This window comes from Chrysemys picta, chromosome 7 (genome assembly GCF_011386835.1).
Source record: "Chrysemys picta bellii isolate R12L10 chromosome 7, ASM1138683v2, whole genome shotgun sequence".
NCBI lineage: Eukaryota > Metazoa > Chordata > Testudines > Emydidae > Chrysemys > Chrysemys picta.
Window position 1 is genome coordinate 32,994,046 of NC_088797.1, and position 21,772 is coordinate 33,015,817.

Genomic DNA, 21,772 nt, shown 5'->3' on the forward strand with positions numbered 1-21,772 from the left:
TTTGCAGTCTGCTCTGTTCTATACAGCAAGGGAGGATGTGCTGAAAGAGGGACAGAGGCAACTGATACTCTAAGGATCCTGGCTTGTGGGTGCATTTAAGGGGGGGGTGATATTAAGGCACAGGTTTTTAATAGTGAGGGTGATTAAGCTTTGGAACAGTTGTCCAAGAATTGTGGACTGATTTTCCATTGCTGGACGTTTTTACACCAAACAGGAATTAATTCTGGGAACATCAGACAGGAGGCCAGATGAGATGACATTAGTGGGTTCTTCTAGCTTTCAACGCTGAGATGATGACGGCATTAAAACTTGCTTGTGCCTCAGCTGTATTAGTGCAAGATTTGGCTCAATGGTGTTATGAACAGATGAAAAACCCATGGCCCCTTGTTGTCAGTTATGTGTTTGCTGCCCTTGCAGAAGGCAAATGTGGGTTCCAGGTGTCCATTGCAGGGCGTGTGCCTGGCCTTCTGCATAAAACAGAGCAGGCCCAGGGCTGCTGTAAGAGACCCTGTGCTTGCCAGCAGGTGCGATGGGATTTTGTTTTAAATAGGTTACCCAAGTGCAAGTTCCAGCAAAGAGGGCTGTGGTACCTGAGTGGGAAAGCAGCCTGGGAACCACCAGTGGGTGCCTAGCTGGCAGTGACCGGAGAGGGGGGAGGCCACTGTGGAAAATATAGTGACCAGAAGCGAGTTGGAAAAATTCCCCCTCTGCTGGGGTGGGGGGACGATCAGTGTGGAGTGCTCAGCTGCCTCCTCGGTGCAGGGGTTAGTTTGAGGCCAGGCCATGGGGAGACGCCTCCTAGTGGCGCTTCTGACCCTAAGGCCCATGGCTCGAAAAAGCTGTCCGGTGCATGTGCCCTAGGAACAAGCAGGCGGAAGCCGAGCAAGCGCCTTTTAACCATAACAAGCGTCTCCTATTGGTCATGGCTGTAGCCAATGGGGAGGCAGGAGCTGGGTACAAACCTGGAAGTAGCCTCCGTGTGAGTGAGAGGTGGCTGCGCAGCATCCGGAGCAAAGAGGTGAGTGAGCTGGAGCAGCGGGTGGGTCTGAGCGCACCGGAGCCGCCGCTGCGGAGTCCCAAGCCTGCCTCCAATGGCTTCGCCTTTCTCCCCTCCTGGCTGGGGCCCTCTGAGAGACTAGACTTGGTGTGTCTCTTTCCCGCTTGCTCTGCTAAGAGAGTAGCCTCGCTGTGTCTCTCACTCTTAGAGACTTTCTCTCTCTCTGTTACTCTCTAATCTAGTCTAATAGTATGACTGCTCAGAGCTCCGGTATGAAACTGCAGAAAAACCTGAGAGTCTCTGGATTAAGTTTAGAAGTGTGAGCAACACGGGTGATGTCGTGGTGGGAGTCTGCTATAGACCACCAGACCAGGGGGATGAGATGGGCGAGGCTTTCTTCCGGCAACTAACAGAAGTTACTAGATCGCAGGCCCTGGTTCTCATGGGAGACTTTAATCACCCTGATATCTGCTGGGAGAGCAATACAGCAGTGCACAGACAATCCAAGAAGTTTTTGGAAAGTGTAGGGGACAATTTCCTGGTGCAAGTGCTGGAGGAACCAACTAGGGGCAGAGCTCTTCTTGACCTGCTGCTCACAAACCGGGAAGAATTAGTAGGGGAAGCAAAAGTGGATGGGAACCTGGGAGGCAGTGACCATGAGGTCGAGTTCAGGATCCTGACACAAGGAAGAAAGGAGAGCAGCAGAATACGACCCTGGACTTCAGAAAAGCAGACTTTGACTCCCTCAGGGAACTGATGCGCAGAATAACATGAGGGGCAAAGGAGTCCAGGAGAGCTGGCTGTATTTTAAAGAATCCTTATTGAGATTGCAGGAACAAACCATCCCGATGTGTAGAAAGAATAGTAAATATGGCAGGCGACCAGCTTGGCTTAACAGTGAAATCCTTGCTGATCTTACATGAAGTGGAAGATTGGACAAATGACCAGGGAGGAGTATAAAAATATTGCTCAGGCATGCAGGAGTGAAATCAGAAAGGCCAAATCACGCTTGGAGTTGCAGCTAGCAAGAGATGTTAAGAGTAACAAGAAGGGTTTCTTCAGGTATGTTAGCAACAAGAAGAAAAGTGTGGGCCCCTTACTGAATGAGGGAGGCAACCTAGTGACAAAGGATGTGGAAAAAGCTAATGTACTCAATGCTTTTTTTGTCTCTGTCTTCACAAACAAGGTCAGCTCCCAGACTGCTGCACTGGGTAGCACAGCATGGGAAGGAGGTGATCAGCCCTCAGTGGAGAAAGAAATGGTTCGGGACTATTTAGAAAAGCTGGATGAGCACAAATCCATGGGGCTGCATCTGACGGTGCTAAAGGAGTTGGCGGATGTGATTGCAGAGCCATTGGCCATTATCTTTGACAAATCATGGGGATCGAGGGAGGTCCCGGATGACTGGAAAAAGGCTAATGTAGTGCCCATCTTTAAAAAAGGGAAGGAGGAGGATCCGGGGAACTACAGGCCAGTCAGCCTCACCTCAGTCCCTGGAAAAATCATGGAGCAGGGCCTCAAGGAATCAATTCTGAAGCACTTAGAGGAGAGGAAAGTGATCAGGAACAGTCAGCATGGATTCACCAAGGGCAAGTCATGCCTGACTAACCTAATTGCCTTCTATGAGGAGATAACTCGGTCTGTGGATAAGGGGAAACCAGTGGATGTGTTATTCCTTGACTTTAGCAAAGCTTTTGATACGGTCTCCCACAGTATTCTTGCCGGCAAGTTAAAGAAGTATGGGCTGGATGAATGGACTCAGGGCCGGCTCCAGGCACCAGCTTCTCAAGCAGGTGCTTGGGGCGGCCGGTCGGGAGAGGGGCGGCAGGTCCAGGTATTCGGCGGCAATTCGGCGGACGGTCCCTCACTCCGGCTCGGAGTGAAGGACCTCCCGCCGAATTGCCGCCGCAGATCGCGATCGCGGCTTTTTTTTTTTTTTTTTTTTTCTTGGTTTTGGTGCTTGGGGCGGCCAAAACCCTGGAGCCGGCCCTGAATGGACTATAAGGTGGATAGAAAGCTGGCTAGATTGTTGGGCTCAACGGGTAGTGATCAATGGCTCCATGTCTAGTTGGCAGCCAATATCAAGCGGAGCGCCCCAAGGGTCAGTCCTGGGGCCGGTTTTGTTCAATATCTTCATTAATGATCTGGAGAATGGAGTGGACTGCACTCTCAGCAAGTTTGCAGATGACACTAAACTGGGAGGAGTGGTAGATATGCTGGAGGGTAGGGATAGGATACAGAGGGACCTAGACAAATTAGAGGATTGACCCAAAAGAAACTTGATGAGGTTCAAAAAGGACAAGTGCAGAGTCCTGCACTTAGGACGGAAGAATCCCATGCACTGCAACAGACTAGGGACCGAATGGCTAGGCAGCAGTTCTGCAGAAAAGGACCGAGGGGTTACAGTGGACGAGCTGTGTCAACAGTGTGCCCTTGTTGCCAGCAGATCGAGGGATGTGATCATTCCCCTCTATTCGACATTGGTGAGGCCTCATCTGGAGTACTGTGTCCAGTTTTGGGCCCTACACTACAAGAAGGATGTGGAAAAATTGGAAAGAGTCCAGCGGAGGGCAACAAAAATGATTAGGGGGCTGGAGCACATGACTTATGAGGAGAGGCTGAGGGAACTGGGATTGTTTAGTCTGCAGAAGAGAAGAATGAGGGGGGATTTGATAGCTGCTTTCAACTACCTGAAACGGGGTTCCAAAGAGGATGGATCTAGACTGTTCTCAGTGATACCAGATGACAGAACAAGGAGTAATGGTCTCAAGTTGCAGTGGGAGAGGTTTAGGTTGGATATTAGGAAAAACTTTTTCACTAGGAGGGTGGTGAAGCACTGGAATGGGTTACCTAGGGAAGTGGTGGAATCTCCTTCCTTAGAGGTTTTTAAGGTCAGGCTTGACAAAGCCCTGGCTGGGTTGATTTAGTTGGTAATTGGTCCTGCTTTGAGCAGGGGGTTGGACTAGATGACTTCCTGAGGTCCCTTCCAACCCTGATATTCTATGAATCTCTTTCTGGCTTCCTATCGCTAAGAGCGTAGCCTCAGTGTGTATGTGTGTCTCTTTCTAGCTGGCTGTTGTCTAAGAGTGTAGACTGCGTGTCTTTCTGGCTGGCTGTGGCTAAGCGGGTAGACTCTATGCGTGTCTTTTTCTGGCTGTTGCTAAGAGAAGTAGACACGGTGTACGTATGTCTCTCTAAGAGCATAGCCTCGCTCCGTCTCACCGTGTCTCTTTCTGGCTGGCTGTCACTAAGCATAACTTCTCTGTGTCTTTGTGGCTTGCTGTGCCTAAGCGAGTAGACTGTCTGTCTCTCTCAGGCTTACACTTAGCCCTGGTCTACACTATGAGTTTAGGTCGAATTTAGCAGCGTTAGATCGATTTAAGCCTGCACCCGTCCACACGGCGAAGCCATTTTGTCGATTTTTGTACTCCTCCCCGATGAGAGGATTAGCGCTGAAATTGACCTTGCTGGGTCGAATTTGGGATAGTGTAGATGCAATTTGACAGTATTGGCCTCCGGGAGCTATCCCAGAGTGCTCCATTGTTACTGCTCTGCACAGCACTCTCAACTCAGATGTACTGGCCAGGTAGACAGGAAAAGCCCTGCAAACTTTTGAATTTAATTTCCTGTTTGAATCGCAAAAGAGCTCCAGCATAGACTGAATGGGAGGTACTGGCTCTTATCGCTATATGGGGAAAGGAATCCATGCTATCAGAACTCCACTCCACCCCAGAGGACTGCCCAAGCAACAGAATAAGGCATTCAATAAGTTTTGAAGTGCAGTGTGGCCTTGTCCTTCCCTTTTCCCCCACCCCCTCCCAGACTACCTTGGCAGTTATCCCCCTATTTGTGTGACGAATTAATAAATGCATGAATTTGAAACAATTGCCTCTGCCAGTGGTGATCAAGGCGGGGGAGGAGAGGAGAAGGGAGGGCAGGGCAGTTGGCACTGTCTGCTGCTGCATAGCAATGCAGTATCGCACCTGCCAGCAGCACCCAGGAGATGTACGGTGACGGTGAGCTGAGCAGGGTCCATGCTTGCCGTTCTTCATATGCATGGGTAACCCAAGAAAAAAGGCGAGAAATGATTGTCTGCCATTGCTTTCATGGAGGGAGGGGGGAGCCTGATGACATGTACCCAGAACCACCCGTGACAATGTTTTAGCCACAGTGGGAGCTCAACTCAGAATTCCAATGGGCAGCGGGATAGCTACCCACAGTGCAACGCTCTGAAAGTTGATGTTAGCCTCAGTACTGTGGATGCACGCTGCTGACTTAATGTGCTTAGTGGGGACACACACAATCGACTTCTATAAAATTGACCTAATTTTGTAGTGTAGACATACCCTTAGAGAGAGTCTGTGTCTTTCTAGCTTGCTGTCTCTTAGGGTATGTCTACACTACAAAATTATTGACTCATGGAGCGATGCACTTTGGGTAGCTATCCTGCAGTCACAGCTGCCCACTGGAATTCTGGATTAAGCTCCTGCTGCAGCTGGTTGATACAGTGGAATGCCCATTCTAGGCCCAGCAAACACGCACAGACAGGTGGGACTACATAGTGTAGCAGGTATGGGATGATTCCCACCCACTGGCTCTGAAACATTCACATGTGTAAGGCCACTTTCCTGGAACTTTGTCAGTTGCTCTCCCCTGCCCTGAAGCACAAGAATAGCAAGATGAGAGCTGCCCTGACAGCTGTGAAGCAATGATCCAAGTAATCACTGACCTTCTGCTAACAAGGGTAGTGACTCTGGGAAATGTGGATGGCTTTGCTGCAATGGGGTTCCCTAACTGTGGTGGGGTAATAGAATGCATATCCCTATCTTGGCACCATTACGATGGGGGATGTTGAAATGCCAATAGCAACAGAGAGTCCTGTGGCACCTTTAAGACTAACAGATGTATTGGAGCATAAGCTTTTGTGGGTGAATACCCACCATGCATCTGATGAAGTGGGTGTTCACCCACGAAAGCTTATGTTCCAATACATCTGTTAGCCTTAAAGATGCCACAGGGCTCTCTGTTGCTTTTTACAGATCCAGACTAACACGGCTACCCCTCTGATACGAAATGCCAATAGTTATCCTTAGGGATCCAGCCTACCCCTTGCTCCTATGGCTTATGAAGCCATACACAGGCAGCCTGGACAGTAGGAATGGTGGTAGAATGGACATTTTTAGACCTCAGCACAACCACTAGTCCCATTGTTATTGCTGTATGCTCCATATTATCTATATCTGTGAGATGCTACGGTGTGACAGTTGTGTGTATTTCTCTGATGCAAAACTGACTTTGTTGAATATTGTTTTGAATCCATGCATTCTTTATTTATTTAAAAAAAAAGGGAGATCACAGACAAGGTACCCTGGGTGGGAAGGACAAGGCCACATTGCTTATTGTAGCCACACTACAAATCAAAGATGTTTAAATGACAGCCTTTCTGTTGCTTGGGCCATCCTCTGGAGTGGCTGGGTTCTGATCATGCTCACTTAATGCTTTCCTGGCCTCTGTCTGCCTCCATGCATTCAGCTGTGCCCGAAGAGAAGATAGGGAAAGCATAGAAACAGTTGCACCTGCGGGGGGACAAAAAAAGAGAGTAAGATTTAAAATGATACATTTCTGAGAACAAAAGAGAGACTTTCACAGCGAATCAAGCAATTCACAGCAGACAGCACATGTGCTTTAGGTAGAAAGTCATTTTGCCTTGTATATTGAGCCCCTGCCAGTATGGTGACATCACATACAGCTGGGCAACACAATTCGCTTTTCAGGAAGCCACGGTAATCCAAAGGGGATGCAGGGTTGGCTTAGTAACACATGGGGGAATGGTTTTGAATGATATCACTCTCCTGAGGCTAACAAAGACTGAATGTTGCTTGAAGGCGACCAAAACCCAGGACCATTCGCTACCATGCTTTGTGCTGCAATGATTCCAGACTACTGGCTTGGCGTGGTTAAGTGTCCTACCCTACCATGGAGGAGGAAATACAGCAGCCCTCCCCAGAACCTTCTGCAAAGGCTTTCAGAGTACCTCCAGGAGAATTCCCGCTCCATCCCCAGACACGTTAAAACAGACTTTTCCAGTAGCTGTACGGCTGCGAATGCAGCCCAATTCTTCAGGGCAAATCAAACAGTAAACAAAATTGCTTTTACCCCCTGTAGTTTACAAACGTGCACTCACCAGAGGTGCCTTCTCCAGCTTCAGTGTCCAGGAAACCACCTTGGGAGGGTATCGGCTCCAGGGTGATGAAAAGGCCTGGCTCCCAGGGAGAACGGATTCTCCTCCTCTTCCTCATCCACAAAATCCTCCTCTGTGTTGCGTGAGACTCCCCCGTTGCTGGTGTCCACAGACAGTGGTGGGGTAGTGGTAGGGCACCCCGAGAAAGGCAAGCAGCTGATCATAGAAGCAGCAAGTATGGGGCTCTGACCTACTGTTGTGTGTCCCTGGTGTAGCCTCTCTCCACCATGCCCTGTGAGATTTTGGCATATATATTAGCATTTCTTCTTTTTGATCGGAGTTCGGCCTGCACAGTCTTGTTCAGTCCATGCTGGAGCTTGTTTGCAATTCTGGGGGGACTGCATGGGCACCTGTGCTGCTGAGCTCACCATGCTGACCAAACAGGAAAGGAAATTCAAAATTTCCCAGGGCTTTTCCTGTGTACCCGGCTAGTGCATCGGAGTTGAAAGTGCTGTCCAGAGCGGTCACATTGGAGCACTCTGGGATAGCTCCCGGAGGCCAATTCTGTTGAATTGCGTCTGCATGCACTACCCCAAATTCGACCCAGCAAGATCAATTTTAGCGCTATTCCCCTTGCTGGGGAGGAGTACAGCAGTCGATTTTAAGAGCTCTTTAGGTCGACGGAACGGGGTTGGTTGTGTAGACGCATTAAAATCGACCTAACCTCTTAGTGTAGACCGACCAGGGCTCAGAAAGAGAGTCACACAGAGAGGCTAGTTAGACAGACACTATCACTAAGAGCGTAGCCTCTCTCTGTCTCACACTCTTTCTGGCTGTCATCTAAGAGCAAAGACTCTGTGTGTCTATCTCACTCAGACTCTCTGTCTCTCTTTCTGTCTCGCTAAGTGAGTAGCGCGCGCGCGCGTGTGTGTGTCTGTCTTTCTGGCTGGCTGCAGCTAAGAGCGTAGCCTCTGTGTATGTGTCTCTGTCTCTGGCTAACTGGCTGTCTAAGAGCGTAGACTGTGTGTGTGTCTGTCTCACTCTTACTCTTAGCGACAGAGAGAGTCTAAGAGCGTAGACTGTGTGTCTCTCTCTCTTAGGGGCTGTGTCTTGTTGTGGCTAAGAGCGTAGCCTGTATGTGTGTCTGTCTCACTGTTACTCTTAGACTCGCTCTATCGCTAAGAGCGTAGCCTGTGTGTGTTTGTCTGTCTCTTTCTGGATGGTTGTGGCTAAGACAGTAGACTGTGTGTCTCTCTCACATTTAGTTTCTGTCTAAGAGACTAGACTCTCTCTCTCTGGCTGTCACTAAGAGAACTAAACACTGTGTGTATATCTCTCTCTATCGCTAAGAGCGTAGACTATGTGTGTGTCTCTTTCTGTCTTGCTGTTGCTAACTGTCTCTCTCTAAGAGACTAGTCTGTAAAGTGTCTCTGATTTAAACACAGATCATTTAAAATTAATTTATTCCTATACCCTTTATATACAAAAAAGATTGCAGCACATACAGGAAAAATGTAAATAGCCACACAATCACAGGCCCCCATCTGCTTTTTACTGAGAAGCTGTACAGAATAAATACAGTAGAACCACAAGTTTGTGCATCTCTCTGCATGCAAGTGTACCTGGTTGGGGGGGGAGGAGGGGGTCCTTATTGCTGATGTATGTATAAACTAAAATTCTAAGAGCATATGTACAAGCTATAGCTAAAGTTTCCACTGCTCTGTTGACTGTCAGTCCAGCTTCCTGGCGCCCAGTTTCATAGGTCCCTTTGCCACCTTCTTGTCCGCCCGTTTAGCTTCCATCTCCTTCTTACGCTCCTCTCGCTTCTTGCGTGCTAATTCTGCCCTGCTGAGCCCTAGGGAGACACAAGAATTCCCAGCTAATAGGAATGGCTGGATGGAACAATCATGTGCAACTTTGCTGCTTCAGCAACTCACCCTGGTCAGAGTCCACAGATTCCCAGTTTTCCTCTGTACCCCAGTCACCAATTGCATCCATGCGTCTCTGGCAATTGAAGTTAGACACAGAATTAGAATTCAGGGGAGTCCTTCACAGTTATGCACTATACTGGTGGGAGCACTCAGTGCACATTTATCTTTCCACACAGGAGGAGAAGTGAAGTAGCTAAGCCCTAAACTGAGTGGGTATCCCAGCCTGCCTTCCCCTGGAGCTTCAGTTAAACAGGGGGGGTGGGGGGAGTAATAACACTAGCCATTTCCAGGCCTTTGAGGGGTTTGTACACCACTCCTTCCTCCTCTCCCCCCCCCCCCCCAAAAAAAAACAATGTTACCAAGGTAGTCAATAGTAGAGCTGGGAATTGACACACACACACCCCATCCGTGATCATGAAACATGGAGAAACTTACCTGGGTCTCTGTTGTTGACTTCTGAGTAGGGATTATGGAGAAGAAAGGATCTGGTTTCTCTATACTCGATGAGCTGTCCCAGTCATATTCGCTGGCCAGTTTGGTCCCTTCTGGCTGGGCTAAGGGAGATTGCTGTGAGGGAGTCAGTTTCTGTGCTGTCCGGGAATCAAAATCCTCCTCCCAGCTGTCCTCTGCCACGGAGCTTTGTCCCTGAGCACCCCACTTCTTGTGACTCCAAGTGGATCCAACCTCCCAACCAGAGCTGGTCCAGTCTGATTCCTGTTTCTTGGAGGAGCTGCTGGTCTGTTAATGATTTGGGGGGGGGGAGGGAGATTGATCAGAACAACCGAAAGAGGACAAATGAGCTACGAGACAGGAACTGAAGGGGCTTCTGGACTAGTCATATCCTACCTGCAAGATTTAGAAGAGGTGAGACTTTGAGTGCCCAGGCTCAACAGATAAAGACCAGGAATGGGAAAAGACTTCCCGCCACCCTAGCCGTTAGACCACACTGTCTTTCATACTAGTAGGCACTTGAACAATGGTTATTCCCATCTGAGGGCCGTATGGTGACTAAGGCGAGAAAGGCTGACAGACTTAATTTAAAGACCACGATCAAATCGCCTTTTAACCTTCTCTGGGATAAACTAAACAGGCTGAGCTTCTCAAGTCTCTCCCTATAAGGTGGATTTTCCAGACCCAGAATCATTCTTATAGCTCTCTGCTGACCTTTTCCAATTTGACATCCTTTTTGAAGTGTGGACACCAGAACCAGACACAGTATCCAGTAATGGTGTCACCACTACCATAGACAGAGGAAATGCCCTCTTCCTTTACTCCTACTCGATATTCCCCTGCTTATACGTCCAAGTTTGTTTGTGCCCTTTCCGCTCTAGCATTGCCCTGGAGCGCTTGGTTATTTATCATGATGTGCAAGTTCTTTTTGGTGTCACTGTAGTCCAGGATACAGTTCCCTTGCCCCATTACAGTGATCTACATTCTTTGTTCCTAGATGTAATGATCCTTAGTTCTTATACAGCACTTTTTATCAGTAGATTTCAAAGCATTTAACAAAGGATGTCATTATCCCCATTTCCCAGATGAGGAAACTGAGGCACAGAGATTTGCCCAAGGTCAGCGAGCAGGCTGTGGCAGATCCAGGAATAGAACCAAGGACTCCTAAGTCCCAGTTTAATACCCTATCCACTAGGCCACACTATTGCCCCTACAACCTTCCCAGTTGGTATTAGCTTGAGGGTTACTTGCTCCCTCCCAGAGATCATGGAGACCAAATGAACCAGAAAGGAATACCTGCACTTAAGACAGCATATGGTGCGGCATCAGAGTGATAGCACGTGCAGAAAGTCACCTACCATCCTGGCCTCAGGCTTCTTCAACACCAAGGCTGGTTCTGACCACTCCGGGGTGTTCCAGTCATCCGGGCTCACCTGCCCTTTGGCTTGCTCGGCCTCTTGCTACAAGCAAAAGCACAGAAAATGAGGCACAGCACACAAGGAAGCAGAATCTCAAACCAGGCAGCAATAGAGCCTGCAGCTAATTTGGCATAAGTCACTGGATGGCGCTGTGGTGCATACTCTTGGGCATACGAGCAGTGGCCAGTCTTGGAAAACATGCAAAGCTGTTGTTAACTTGGTGATGCATTCATGTATTCTTTTCAGGGGAGCTATTGCAAGCAGCACAAGGGTATTTGCTGCCTACCCTTAATCTTTTTAACTACATCAGGTTCTTGGGGCAGAATTGCTTCTGGGGAACTGGGCATGAGGCACTGGCATCTGGGCTGAAAAATCTGAAACAGGATTGCCCTGCATGCTGTTTGTGACCACCTCTGTCCCAGGACTGTGCATGCAGTGTAAATAAATAAGTTACACTAAAAAATTGCCCCCCCCCCCCTACTAATTTCCCCACCAGACTATAAGCTCCCAAATCTGCTCAAACTCAGCAGAGAGGTCACAAGTCCTTACTCCAATCACTGAGGCAGCCCATCTGTCATCCTCAAACAAACTCTATTGCAGACATAAGTGTGTTGCTCACCTCCAGGCTTCCCCAGTCATCATCGTCCCATCTATCTGTGGAGTTCTCTTCTTCCTCAGTCACATCCCCCTCCAGATCCCACTGGCTGGATGGAACAGGAGCTGCTGGCAACGTCACCGGGGAAGGGATGTGGCTGGCTCCTTGAAGACAAAAGCCCACAGTATTAGAAAGTGTCCTTTCTCTGATAGTGGCCAGCACTGAGCACTTCAGAGGAACTGCGCCAAAGTTTCTCCCAACTCCTATTACAGCTAGGGCTTGTCAACACAGGGACTGCTATGGCTATACTGGTCAATTTCCCTAGGGAATCCCTTCCAAATCCCTTGTTCATTTCATATTTTTATGTTGAAAGATGCTAATTGCTGCCATCCCCTGAATCTTGGATCCAAAAACAATCACAGCCAGAGTTACAGCCAATGGGTGCACCAAACAGACTCAACGGAAAGAGCAATTAAGCAACTTTGTGTAGTAGAGACAGCTACAAAGAATGGAGGGACTGACCAATGCATGTGGCAGATCAGAGCCAAGACTGCAGGGACTAGGAGATCAGTTGCAGCCTGTGTGTGTTGGCGGCAGGAAGCCTAGAGAAGCACTGAGTATTTGAAAGAGGAAGCGAAGGACAGAGCTTCTTGGGCACAGAGTGATAGACTGGGATCAGGTTACCTCCGAACCTTCTCTGTTACGCTAAATAGATCGAGCTCCTTGAGTCTAAGTCCCCACCTGGGGAACAGAAATTTGTCAGTGTAACACACAAAGACCTAACAAGATCCAATGGCTGGAAGTGGAAACTAGAAAAATTGAGACAGGATATAAAGCACACATTTTTAATAGGGTACAGAGAGAATTGAGTTAAATCAGCAAGCAGGAAACTTGGATTTAAATCATCAGTTGTTAATTTTATTTTACATTTGTACTTTTAAATTATTTGCCTAACCAAAAGTTATTTTCACTGGTTGTAATCATTAAAACATACTGATTTGCAACTAAATATTGCCTTTACATTAAATGCGATGCTATTTTTTGCTAACCAGGTGGATGCACTACACCAGACATGGGCAAACTACGGCCTGCGGGCCACATCCAGCCCGCGGGACCATCCTGCCTGGCCCCTGAGCTCCCGGCCGGGGAGCTTAGTCCCCAGCCCCTCCCCCGCTGTCCCTCCTCCCCTGCAGCCATGCCACCGCGCTCTGGCCCGCTGCTCCCACTGGGCAGCATGGGGAGCGCAGCTGGCTCTGGCTGGGTGTCGCAGCTGCGAGCTCCTGCTGCTGGTAAGGGAGCTGGGGGGGGGGGGTTGGGTAAGAGAGCGGAGGTCCGGGGGGGGGCAGTCAGGGAGGAGGGGGCGGAGGCTCTGGTGGGGCGGTCAGGGGATGGGGAACAGGGAGGGTTGGGAGTGGGAGTCCCAGGGGGCCTGTCAGGGGGGTGGGGATGTGGATAGGGGTCGGGAGGGCAGTCAGGGGACAGTGAACAGGGGGGTTGGATAAGGCAGTGGGATCCTGGGAGGGGACGATCAGGGGACCAGGAGCAGGGGAGGTTGGATAGGTTGGGGATTCTGAGGGGGGCAGTCAGGGGCTGGTGAGTGGGAGGGGGCAGATAGGGGGCGGGGGCCAGGCTGTTTGGGGAGGCACAGCCTTCCCTACCCAGCCCTCCACACAGTTGCGCAACCCCAATGTGGCCCTCGGGCCAAAAAGTTTGCCCACCCCTGCACTACACATTTATTTAAGAAATTATATAGCTTCATATACATTTATTCAGAGTCTTAATTCTTATTTTTTATTATTTTCGAAATGGTGAATAATGCATTTCTTATTTATTAGGCGATTAACTGTGATTTGTGGAATTCAATTAGAAATGAGCAAAACCAGCTTTTTAATTTTTGTATTAGCTAAATAAAACTACTTGCAATGTGCTGGAAAATGAAAGTTTATTAAAAACCTATTTTGTATTTAAAACTAATTGATTTATTATTCATCGACTGGAAAAGGAAATACAAGCTTTCCTGCTTTTTCAACTCCCAATCAGTTTATTAACTTCAAATGAACTAGTCATTGAACTGAACTTCTTGAATAAAGTGAAAAGAAGAAGATATTCGCTCTGCACCTCCAGGAGAGGCTATTGCTGTCAAAAGCTGGCTCAGTACTTCAACAAACTCTGGCTCCAGGTGCTTAGGTGGTGATTTCCACCAGTTAAGTGGTTTGATTTTCTTTAAAACTTTGGCACCACCTATATACTGCTTAATATTATTTTTTTCATTTAATTTAAATGCTTGACTCTAGTATTTTTAGGCCTCAACACAGTTTATCAAGATTTCAAATTTAATTTTAAGTAGGTTTACTTTTTAATTAATTTAAATGAAAAAAATTGATTTCTTTCATTATTTTAATTAAAATCATTCATTTTTATCCACCATTACAGTGAGGGTAATAGAGCATGTTACCAAGGATTGCAGGGGATTTTCCATCACAGTCAATTTTTAAATCAAGATGGGATGTTTTTCTAAGAGACCTGCTCTGTTTCAAATAGGAATTAACACAAGGAAATCCTATGGCCTGTGTTACAGCAGAGGTCAGACTAGATGATCACAAGGTCCCTTTCTGGCCTCAAACATCTGTGAAAAGCTCGCTAGAGGGGCAGACTTGAGGATTTCTGATCAAGAAAACTTCCTGCTGTTGTTTGGTTCTACTGTGTTCAGGGAAACAGGACTTTGTGTGCATTCTTTATAAATAAACAAGGTTACATCAAGATTAAAGTTGGGCAAAAAAAATTCAGCAAACAGTAAATTAGCTAAAAAGGCATTTTGAGGGGCACTGAAAGTATATGCCATATTCACCCTTAGCTTGCAAACAGTTTCAGTTCAAAAAATTATTTCTTTTCCCCAAAAAATGTCAAAACTTGTTTTGACACTTTTGACTTTTTGTTTACAAAAGTTTCATTTACAAATTTAGCTTAGATTAAAAAACAAAAAGTGTTTTATGTTTTTCATTTTGCTTCAGGTGTTTTTTTGAGCTGAAACAAAGTTTTTCATTTCAGCAACCACCACCATCACCCCCCCTCAAAAAAATCACGTATTCGCTCAGCTCTAACTAAAAATATACCTGACTTGCGTCACTGATTTCCCTTTTTCTGGAAACAACCCTGCGAAGTCCCAAATACTGACCAACTGCTTGAGCCAAAGGGGCAACCATCCTTATTATTACACTCTGACTAGTCTTCTGTAGGCTAACTGTGTGTCATGCAAACAAGCATTTCCTTCTATCGCTTGAGATGGTGCTGCTGGCTTCAGTGCCATTTGCTGCATGGCTACTCAGTTCTGTGATGCAACCACCCCAGGGTGAATAAAGCCCAAATCAAGCTTTGCAATTACAGCTGTGCAAAGACTGACCGACACTGGGTGGCTCCGGTGCACCTCCAGTGGCGGTTTCCACAGCTGTTTGTTCTACCGTGGTCCCGGTGTTTGTTCGGATTAGCTTTGACGTAAGCGATGAGACCCCTGTCACGGCCCAGCCTGCCCAGCTGGCAGCTGCTCCCATCCCAGGACTGGTTGACGCTGCGTGAACATCCTTCTCTGCAAAGGGAGCAGAAAGAAAAGGGGAAAAAAGTCCATTAGTTCTGTTTGGTGTTTAAATGCCTGAAAACTTCAGCACAATATTAGGATCGCTCACCCAGTTCAGAGAGCTGAGATGGATCTTCAGAGACGGTTTCTAGCTTAGTCACAAAGCTTCGAATGGCCTTGAAAGTCTAAGAAATTGAAGTTACTTTATTATTATATGCTGTAGAGATACCCCCTTAATACAGTGGGAGCCCTTGTGGCACCAGTGACTGCATAGACCCCCAACTGAGATTGGATGCCACCATCACTCTGGGTGCTAGAATGGACTGGTCCAAGGTTGGAGGCCCCCGTTGTGCCGGGCATCAGAGCTGGAGGCTTGGAGTTGGTGGCTCTGCAAATTTCACTGCAGAGCCAACTCACCTGATCCCTGACTGTCTTTTCAGGGTCAACTGTCAGCGCACAGAGAACCGGCAGGATTTTGAATGCACAGTCATTCATAGAGTAGAAGTTGTGAGTGGCAGCGAATCCCAAGACGCCCGCTGCCCGGGAGGGGGCAAATGGGTCTTTTGTGGCACGGCTGAAGGCAGAGATCAAAATTCTTTGTCTAGTCTGGAAATAAGAGAATGGGCAATTTATTATGTGTATTATGGTAGCACCCGGGAGCCCCAGTCACAGACCCATTGTGCTAGCCCTGCACAAACACATAAAACACCAGTCCCTGCCCTGATGAGCTTTCAATGTAAATAGACTAGACAGACACAGGGTGGGAGAAAGGAAGATTATCCATGTTTTACAGCCAAAGAACAATGAAGCGTTTTGCCCAGGGTTACACTGACTTTGTAGCAGAGCCTGGAATCAAAGCCAGGCCTTCCAGGCTCTGGGCTGGTACTTTAACCACAAAACCCTCCTATCCCCTTCTCCTGAAAGCTAGAGCATTGCTGGGATCTACAATCCACAATTCCCCACTTTAAGATGGTCACAATCTTCCTCTGCATCATATGAAGCCTTGGTGAGAAATAGGCATTTTAAAGGGAAATCATCCTGGGAAAGAAACCAGGGTCTGTGTCCCTATTTTCCCCATCCCGCCTGGCATCGGGTCCTTCGGGAGTGCAGGAAACGATCTCACTACTCACGCTGGCATTGAGGTAAGGACCGATCTTTCCAAGGCACACAGTGGTGTTGCAACGAATGGGCCCCTGGTCATCCTTGGCCTGCAGACGGGCAAAGTGCTTCATCAGCTCCATGTTGAGATTGTTCTCGTTCAGCTTGGGGGCCAGCAGCAGCATCGACTGTGAGGGGAGGAAAGAGGCTGGTCATGGGGTAGTTCAGGTCTAATAACATCTAGCTCTTCCATAGCACTTGTCATCAGTAGCTCTCAAAGTGCCTTACAAAGGAGGTTGGTACTATTATCCCCATTGTATACATGGGGAAACTGAGTCACGGGGCTATTAAAGTGATTTGCCTAAGGTCACCCAGCAGGCAGGTGGGAGAGACAGGAATTTAACCCAGGTCTCCTGAGTCCCAGTCTAATGCTAACCCATTAGGCCATGGTGCCTCCCTAGCTCATAGGATGTGTTGTCAGCATGGCTAATGACAGTGAGTAACTCCTGAAGCCTCCCTTGTTGTACAGCTGTAGTAGGGCTTTTATCCTCTGTAGGACACTAGTATTATGCAACATTTATATCGCAATAGAACTTAGAGGATTTGGGCCCCATTGTGTCAGGCACTGTACAAACAGAATAATTATAGCTGGACTAAACCTTTTTGACAAAACAGTTTTCCATATTAAAATAGAGTCTGGTGGAAACTGAAACAATGTGAGGGAACGTGGTTTTCAATAAAATTCTCAATGGAAGAAAGTCAAAGCGATTTGTTTAGACTGTTTCAACTGTTCATTTAACTTTATTTAGTTTCTACCTCTATATTATAATAATTTTAATATTAGATAATATGTACTGTATTGACTTGCATTTAATATTTTATAGTGTTTTGACAAACCAAACTATTTCAACATTATTGATACAAAATGAGAGGCTAAATGATTCACGGTTTCGTTTTATTTCACTAACTTTTATATTATATTAATTTTTAATGTATAGCATAATTTATATATTGTTTTGACAAACTAAATGCTTTTACCTTATTAAAATGAAACAATTTGACATTATCAAAACAAAACGTTTCAATGGTTCTAAATCAAAATTTTTCAGAGCTTCCATTCTGTGGAAAATTTAGGAATCGGAACAAAAATCATTTTTGAAATGTCAGAATTTCCCACAGAACGGAAAATCCATTTCCCAGCCAACTCTAATAACATAGCACGCCCTGCCCCCACAGAGCTTAACAAGTCTGGGCCCCATTGTTTCAGGCACTGTACAAACATATAATAATGGTAGTAACTGTCCCAAAATCAGGCAACAGAGTAACATCCCTTGGGGTTTGGATCTGACATTATGTCCTGCATAGGGTTACCATATCTCATAAATAAAAAAAGAGGACCCTCCATGGGCCCTGGCCCCGCCCATTTCCCCACCCCTAGCCCCTCCCCAACTCCGCCCCTTCCCCACCCTAACTCCGCCCCCTCCTCCCTTCCACTCCCAGCCAGGGGGGAAAGGGCTGCCCCAGTGCTACCGGCTTCAGGGTTTGCCGGGCAGCCCCCAGACCCTGCGCCCCCAGCCGGCGCTTCCCCAGCGCAGCTGGAGCCCGGGAGGGGAAGCACCCAGCTGGGGGCGCAGGGTCTGGAGGCTGCCCAGCAAACCGTGAAGCCGGTAGCGCTCGGGCTTTGGGCAGCCCCTATGCCTCCGTACCCTGCGCCCCCAGCCGGGCACTTCCCCTCCCGGGCTCCGGCGGCGCAGGGTCCGGAGGCACGGGGGCTGCCCGAAGCCGGTAGCGCTCGGGCAGCCTGGCTCTTAAACAGAGCCGAGCTGCCTGAGCGCTACCGGCTTCGGGCAGCCCCTATGCCTCCGGACCCTGCACCCCCAGCTGGGCACTTCCCCTCACGGGCTCCGGCGGCGCAGGGTCTGGAGGCACGGGGGCTGCCCGAAGCCGGTAGCTCTCGGGCAGCCCGGCTCTTAAACAGAGCCGAAGAGGAGCAGAGTCTCCAGCCGCGGTGGCTCTGTGTAACTGACACAGTGTAAGTTACACAGAGCCGAAGAGGAGCAGAGCCTCCAGCCGCGGCAGCTCTGCTCCTCCCCGACTCTTCGGCTCTGTTTAAGAGCCGGACTGCCCGATCGCTACCGGCTTCGGGCAGACCCCGTGCCTCCAGACCCTGCGCCCCCAGCCGGGCACTTCCCCTCCCGGGCTCCAGCGGCGCAGGGTCTGGAGGCACGGGGCTGCCCGAAGCCGGTAGCGCTCGGGCAGCCCGGCTCTTAAACAGAGCCGAAGAGTCGGGGAGGAACAGAGCCGCCATTTTCCTGGACATGTTCGGCTTTTTGGCAATTCCCCCCAGACGGGGCTTTGACTGCCGAAAAGCCGGACATGTCCGGGAAAAAGAGGACGTATGGTAACCCTAGTCCTGCAGTGACAGACATTTCTATAGCCCTTTGTCTGTCAATGAATCCCCCTAGGATAGTGGCAAGGGTTGGGTTAAAGCTCATTAAAACTGGGAGAGAAGGGGGTAACTGCTGTCCTTCATTAAAGGGAGTTGTAAGAAGCTATTAAAGCTTCTTTATGGACTCAGAGCTGAAACATTAGGGGGCCTGCAAACAAAACGTGTGTTTTGGCACATGAGGCCGCTCAGGCATTTGAATTCAGGGGGCAGAGGGGCTTCCCTGGGTATTGTTTTAGTAGAGGGGTGAGAAGAGAAAACAGCCAGGACGCACCAGACACAGAAGCACTGGGAAAGGGCCCTGAGAAAAAGTCTAGAGAGAGCTTTTGAGCAGAGTGCTGGCTGAAAGCAGCTGGGAGCAAAGAAACATCAAACAAAGAGATGTCCTGTTTGATTCCTGCTGTGTTCAGAGAAACAGAACTCTGTACATTCTTTGTAAATAAACAGGATTGCATCAAAGAAAACCTGATGCTATCATCAATTTCTCCTCCTAACCAAACAGCCTGGGGGACCCCAAATTTTGGTTAACGACTCGGGTCAAAAAGGGGTAATATCCAGTTCTTAACATTCATATATCCCAGAGCAGTTTACAAAGGAGAATCACTATCTGCATTTTTCAGATGGGGGAAAAAGACAGGTGGGTGACTTGCCTGAGACGAGTGGCAAAGCTGGGAACAGGTTTCAGAGTAGCAGCCGTGTTAGTCTGTATTAGCAAAAACAACGAGGAGTCCTTGTGGCACCTTAGAGACTAATTTGTTAGTCCCCAAATAAATTTGTTAGTCTCTAAGGTGCCACAAGGACTCCTCGTTGTTAAAGCTGGGAACAGAATCCAGGCCCAAGGGGGGTGGGGGAGGGAGAGGACTCAGCTAGAGACATTGAAAGGGGTCTAGTTTTCAGAGGGTGGGTGCTCAGTACTTTCTGCAAATCAGGCCTCTTTCTAAAAGGCATCTCAAATCAGGCAACTAAAATCACTAGTCACTTTTGACAAATCCTTGCCCGTGTCTCCTGAGTCCTTGGTCCAAAGCACTATCCACAGACCATATTGCCTATCTATCCAGCCAGTGTACACAGTAAAAAGTGCACCCTCTGAAAACTGACAGGACTCAGGACAGACTTGTCTGAGGTTCTTTATGGGAAAGACTGTCCAGATCATGCAAACCAATATCACATAAAACCTCCTCCCCGTGCAGAGGTAAGAATTAGCAACAGGGTCTGACAAGATCAATAGTCCAGATAGCATCATTTTCCCCCTTAACTCCACACCACCAGCATCCTTCAAGAAGGAGGAACAGAGCAACCCTGAAATTGATTTCTAGATTATAAAGTCAGAAGGGATCACTGTGATCATCTAGTGCAGGGGTCGGCAACCTTTCAGAAGTGCAACAGAGGGTCCTGTGGCACCTTTAAGACTAACAGAAGTATTGGGAGCATAAGCTTTCGTGGGTAAGAACCTCACTTCTTCAGATGCAAGTAATGGAAATTTCCAGAGGCAGGTATAAATCAGTATGGAGATAACGAGGTTAGTTCAACAGGGAGGGTGAGGTGCTCTGCTAACAGTTGAGGTGTGAACACCAAGGGAGGAGAAACTGCTTCTGTAGTTGGATAAAGAAGAACAGGAGTACTTGTGGCACCTTAGAGACTAACAAATTTATTAGAGCATAAGCTTTCGTGGACTACAGCCCACTTCTTCGGATGCATATAGAATGGAACATATATTGAGGAGATATATATACACACATACAGAGAGCATAAACAGGTGGGAGTTGTCTTACCAACTCTGAGAGGCCAATTAATTAAGAGAAAAAAAACTTTTGAAGTGATAATCAAGATAGCCCAGTACAGACAGTTTGATAAGAAGTGTGAGCATACTTACAAGGGGAGATAGATTCAATGTTTGTAATGGCTCAGCCATTCCCAGTCCTTATTCAAACCGGAGTTGATTGTGTCTAGTTTGCATATCAATTCCAGCTCAGCAGTCTCTCGTTGGAGTCTGTTTTTGAAGTTTTTCTGTTGTAATATAGCCACCCGCAGGTCTGTCACTGAATGACCAGACAGGTTAAAGTGTTCTCCCACTGGTTTTTGAGTATTTTGATTCCTGATGTCAGATTTGTGTCCATTAATTCTTTTGCGTAGAGACTGTCCGGTTTGGCCAATGTACATGGCAGAGGGGCATTGCTGGCACATGATGGCATATATCACATTGGTAGATGTGCAGGTGAACGAGCCCCTGATGGTATGGCTGATGTGATTAGGTCCTATGATGATGTTACTTGAATAGATATGTGGACAGAGTTGGCATCGGGGTTTGTTACAAGGATAGGTTCCTGGGTTAGTGGTTTTGTTCAGTGATGTGTGGTTGCTGGTGAGTATTTGCTTTAGGTTGGGGGGTTGTCTGTAAGCGAGGACAGGTCTGTCTCCCAAGATCTGTGAGAGTAAAGGATCATCTTTCAGGATAGGTTGTAGATCTCTGATGATGCGCTGGAGAGGTTTTAGTTGGGGGCTGAAGGTGACAGCTAGTGGTGTTCTGTTATTTTCTTTGTTGGGCCTGTCTTGTAGGAGGTGACTTCTGGGTACTCGTCTGGCTCTGTCAATCTGTTTTTTCACTTCAGCGGGTGGGTATTGTAGTTTTAAGAATGCTTGATAGAGATCTTGTAGGTGCTTGTCTCTATCCGAGGGATTGGAGCAAATGCGGTTATATCTTAGAGCTTGTCTGTAGACAATGGATCGTGTGGTGTGTCCTGGATGGAAGCTGGAGGCATGTAGGTAAGTGTAGCGGTCAGTAGGTTTCCGGTATAGGGTGGTATTTATGTGACCATCGCTTATTAGCACAGTAGTGTCCAGGAAATGGACCGCTTGTGTGGATTGATCTAGGCTGAGGTTGATGGTGGGATGGAAATTATTGAAATCATGGTGAAATTCCTCAAGGGCTTCTTTTCCATGGGTCCAGATGATGAAGATGTCATCAATGTAGCGCAAGTAGAGTAGGGGCGTTAGGGGACGAGAGCTAAGGAAGCGTTGTTCTAAGTCAGCCATAAAAATGTTGGCATATTGTGGGGCCATGCGGGTACCCATAGCAGTGCCGCTG

The 21,772-nt window shown here is 47.9% G+C and overlaps 1 protein-coding gene across 2 annotated transcripts in view; it reads right to left on the reverse strand.

The window, feature by feature from the left end:
* Positions 1-6,302: 6,302 nt before the first annotated feature.
* SCYL1 (SCY1 like pseudokinase 1) overlaps positions 6,303-21,772 on the reverse strand; it is a 28,848-nt gene continuing 13,378 nt past the window's right edge. The window contains exons 10-18 of one of the 2 annotated variants that reach the window (XM_008179687.4): positions 16,274-16,429; positions 15,561-15,749; positions 15,253-15,328; positions 14,973-15,155; positions 11,597-11,736; positions 10,918-11,019; positions 9,545-9,847; positions 9,116-9,182; positions 8,625-9,033 (exon numbers count right to left, since the gene is read on the reverse strand). In XM_008179687.4, the coding sequence (XP_008177909.2) occupies positions 8,909-9,033; positions 9,116-9,182; positions 9,545-9,847; positions 10,918-11,019; positions 11,597-11,736; positions 14,973-15,155; positions 15,253-15,328; positions 15,561-15,749; positions 16,274-16,429 (1,341 nt within the window). In that variant the 3' untranslated portion in view covers positions 8,625-8,908. Of the gene's footprint in view, positions 6,574-8,624; positions 9,034-9,115; positions 9,183-9,544; positions 9,848-10,917; positions 11,020-11,596; positions 11,737-14,972; positions 15,156-15,252; positions 15,329-15,560; positions 15,750-16,273; positions 16,430-21,772 lie in introns of those variants that run through there. The other variant, XM_065553038.1, reaches the window with a different exon arrangement.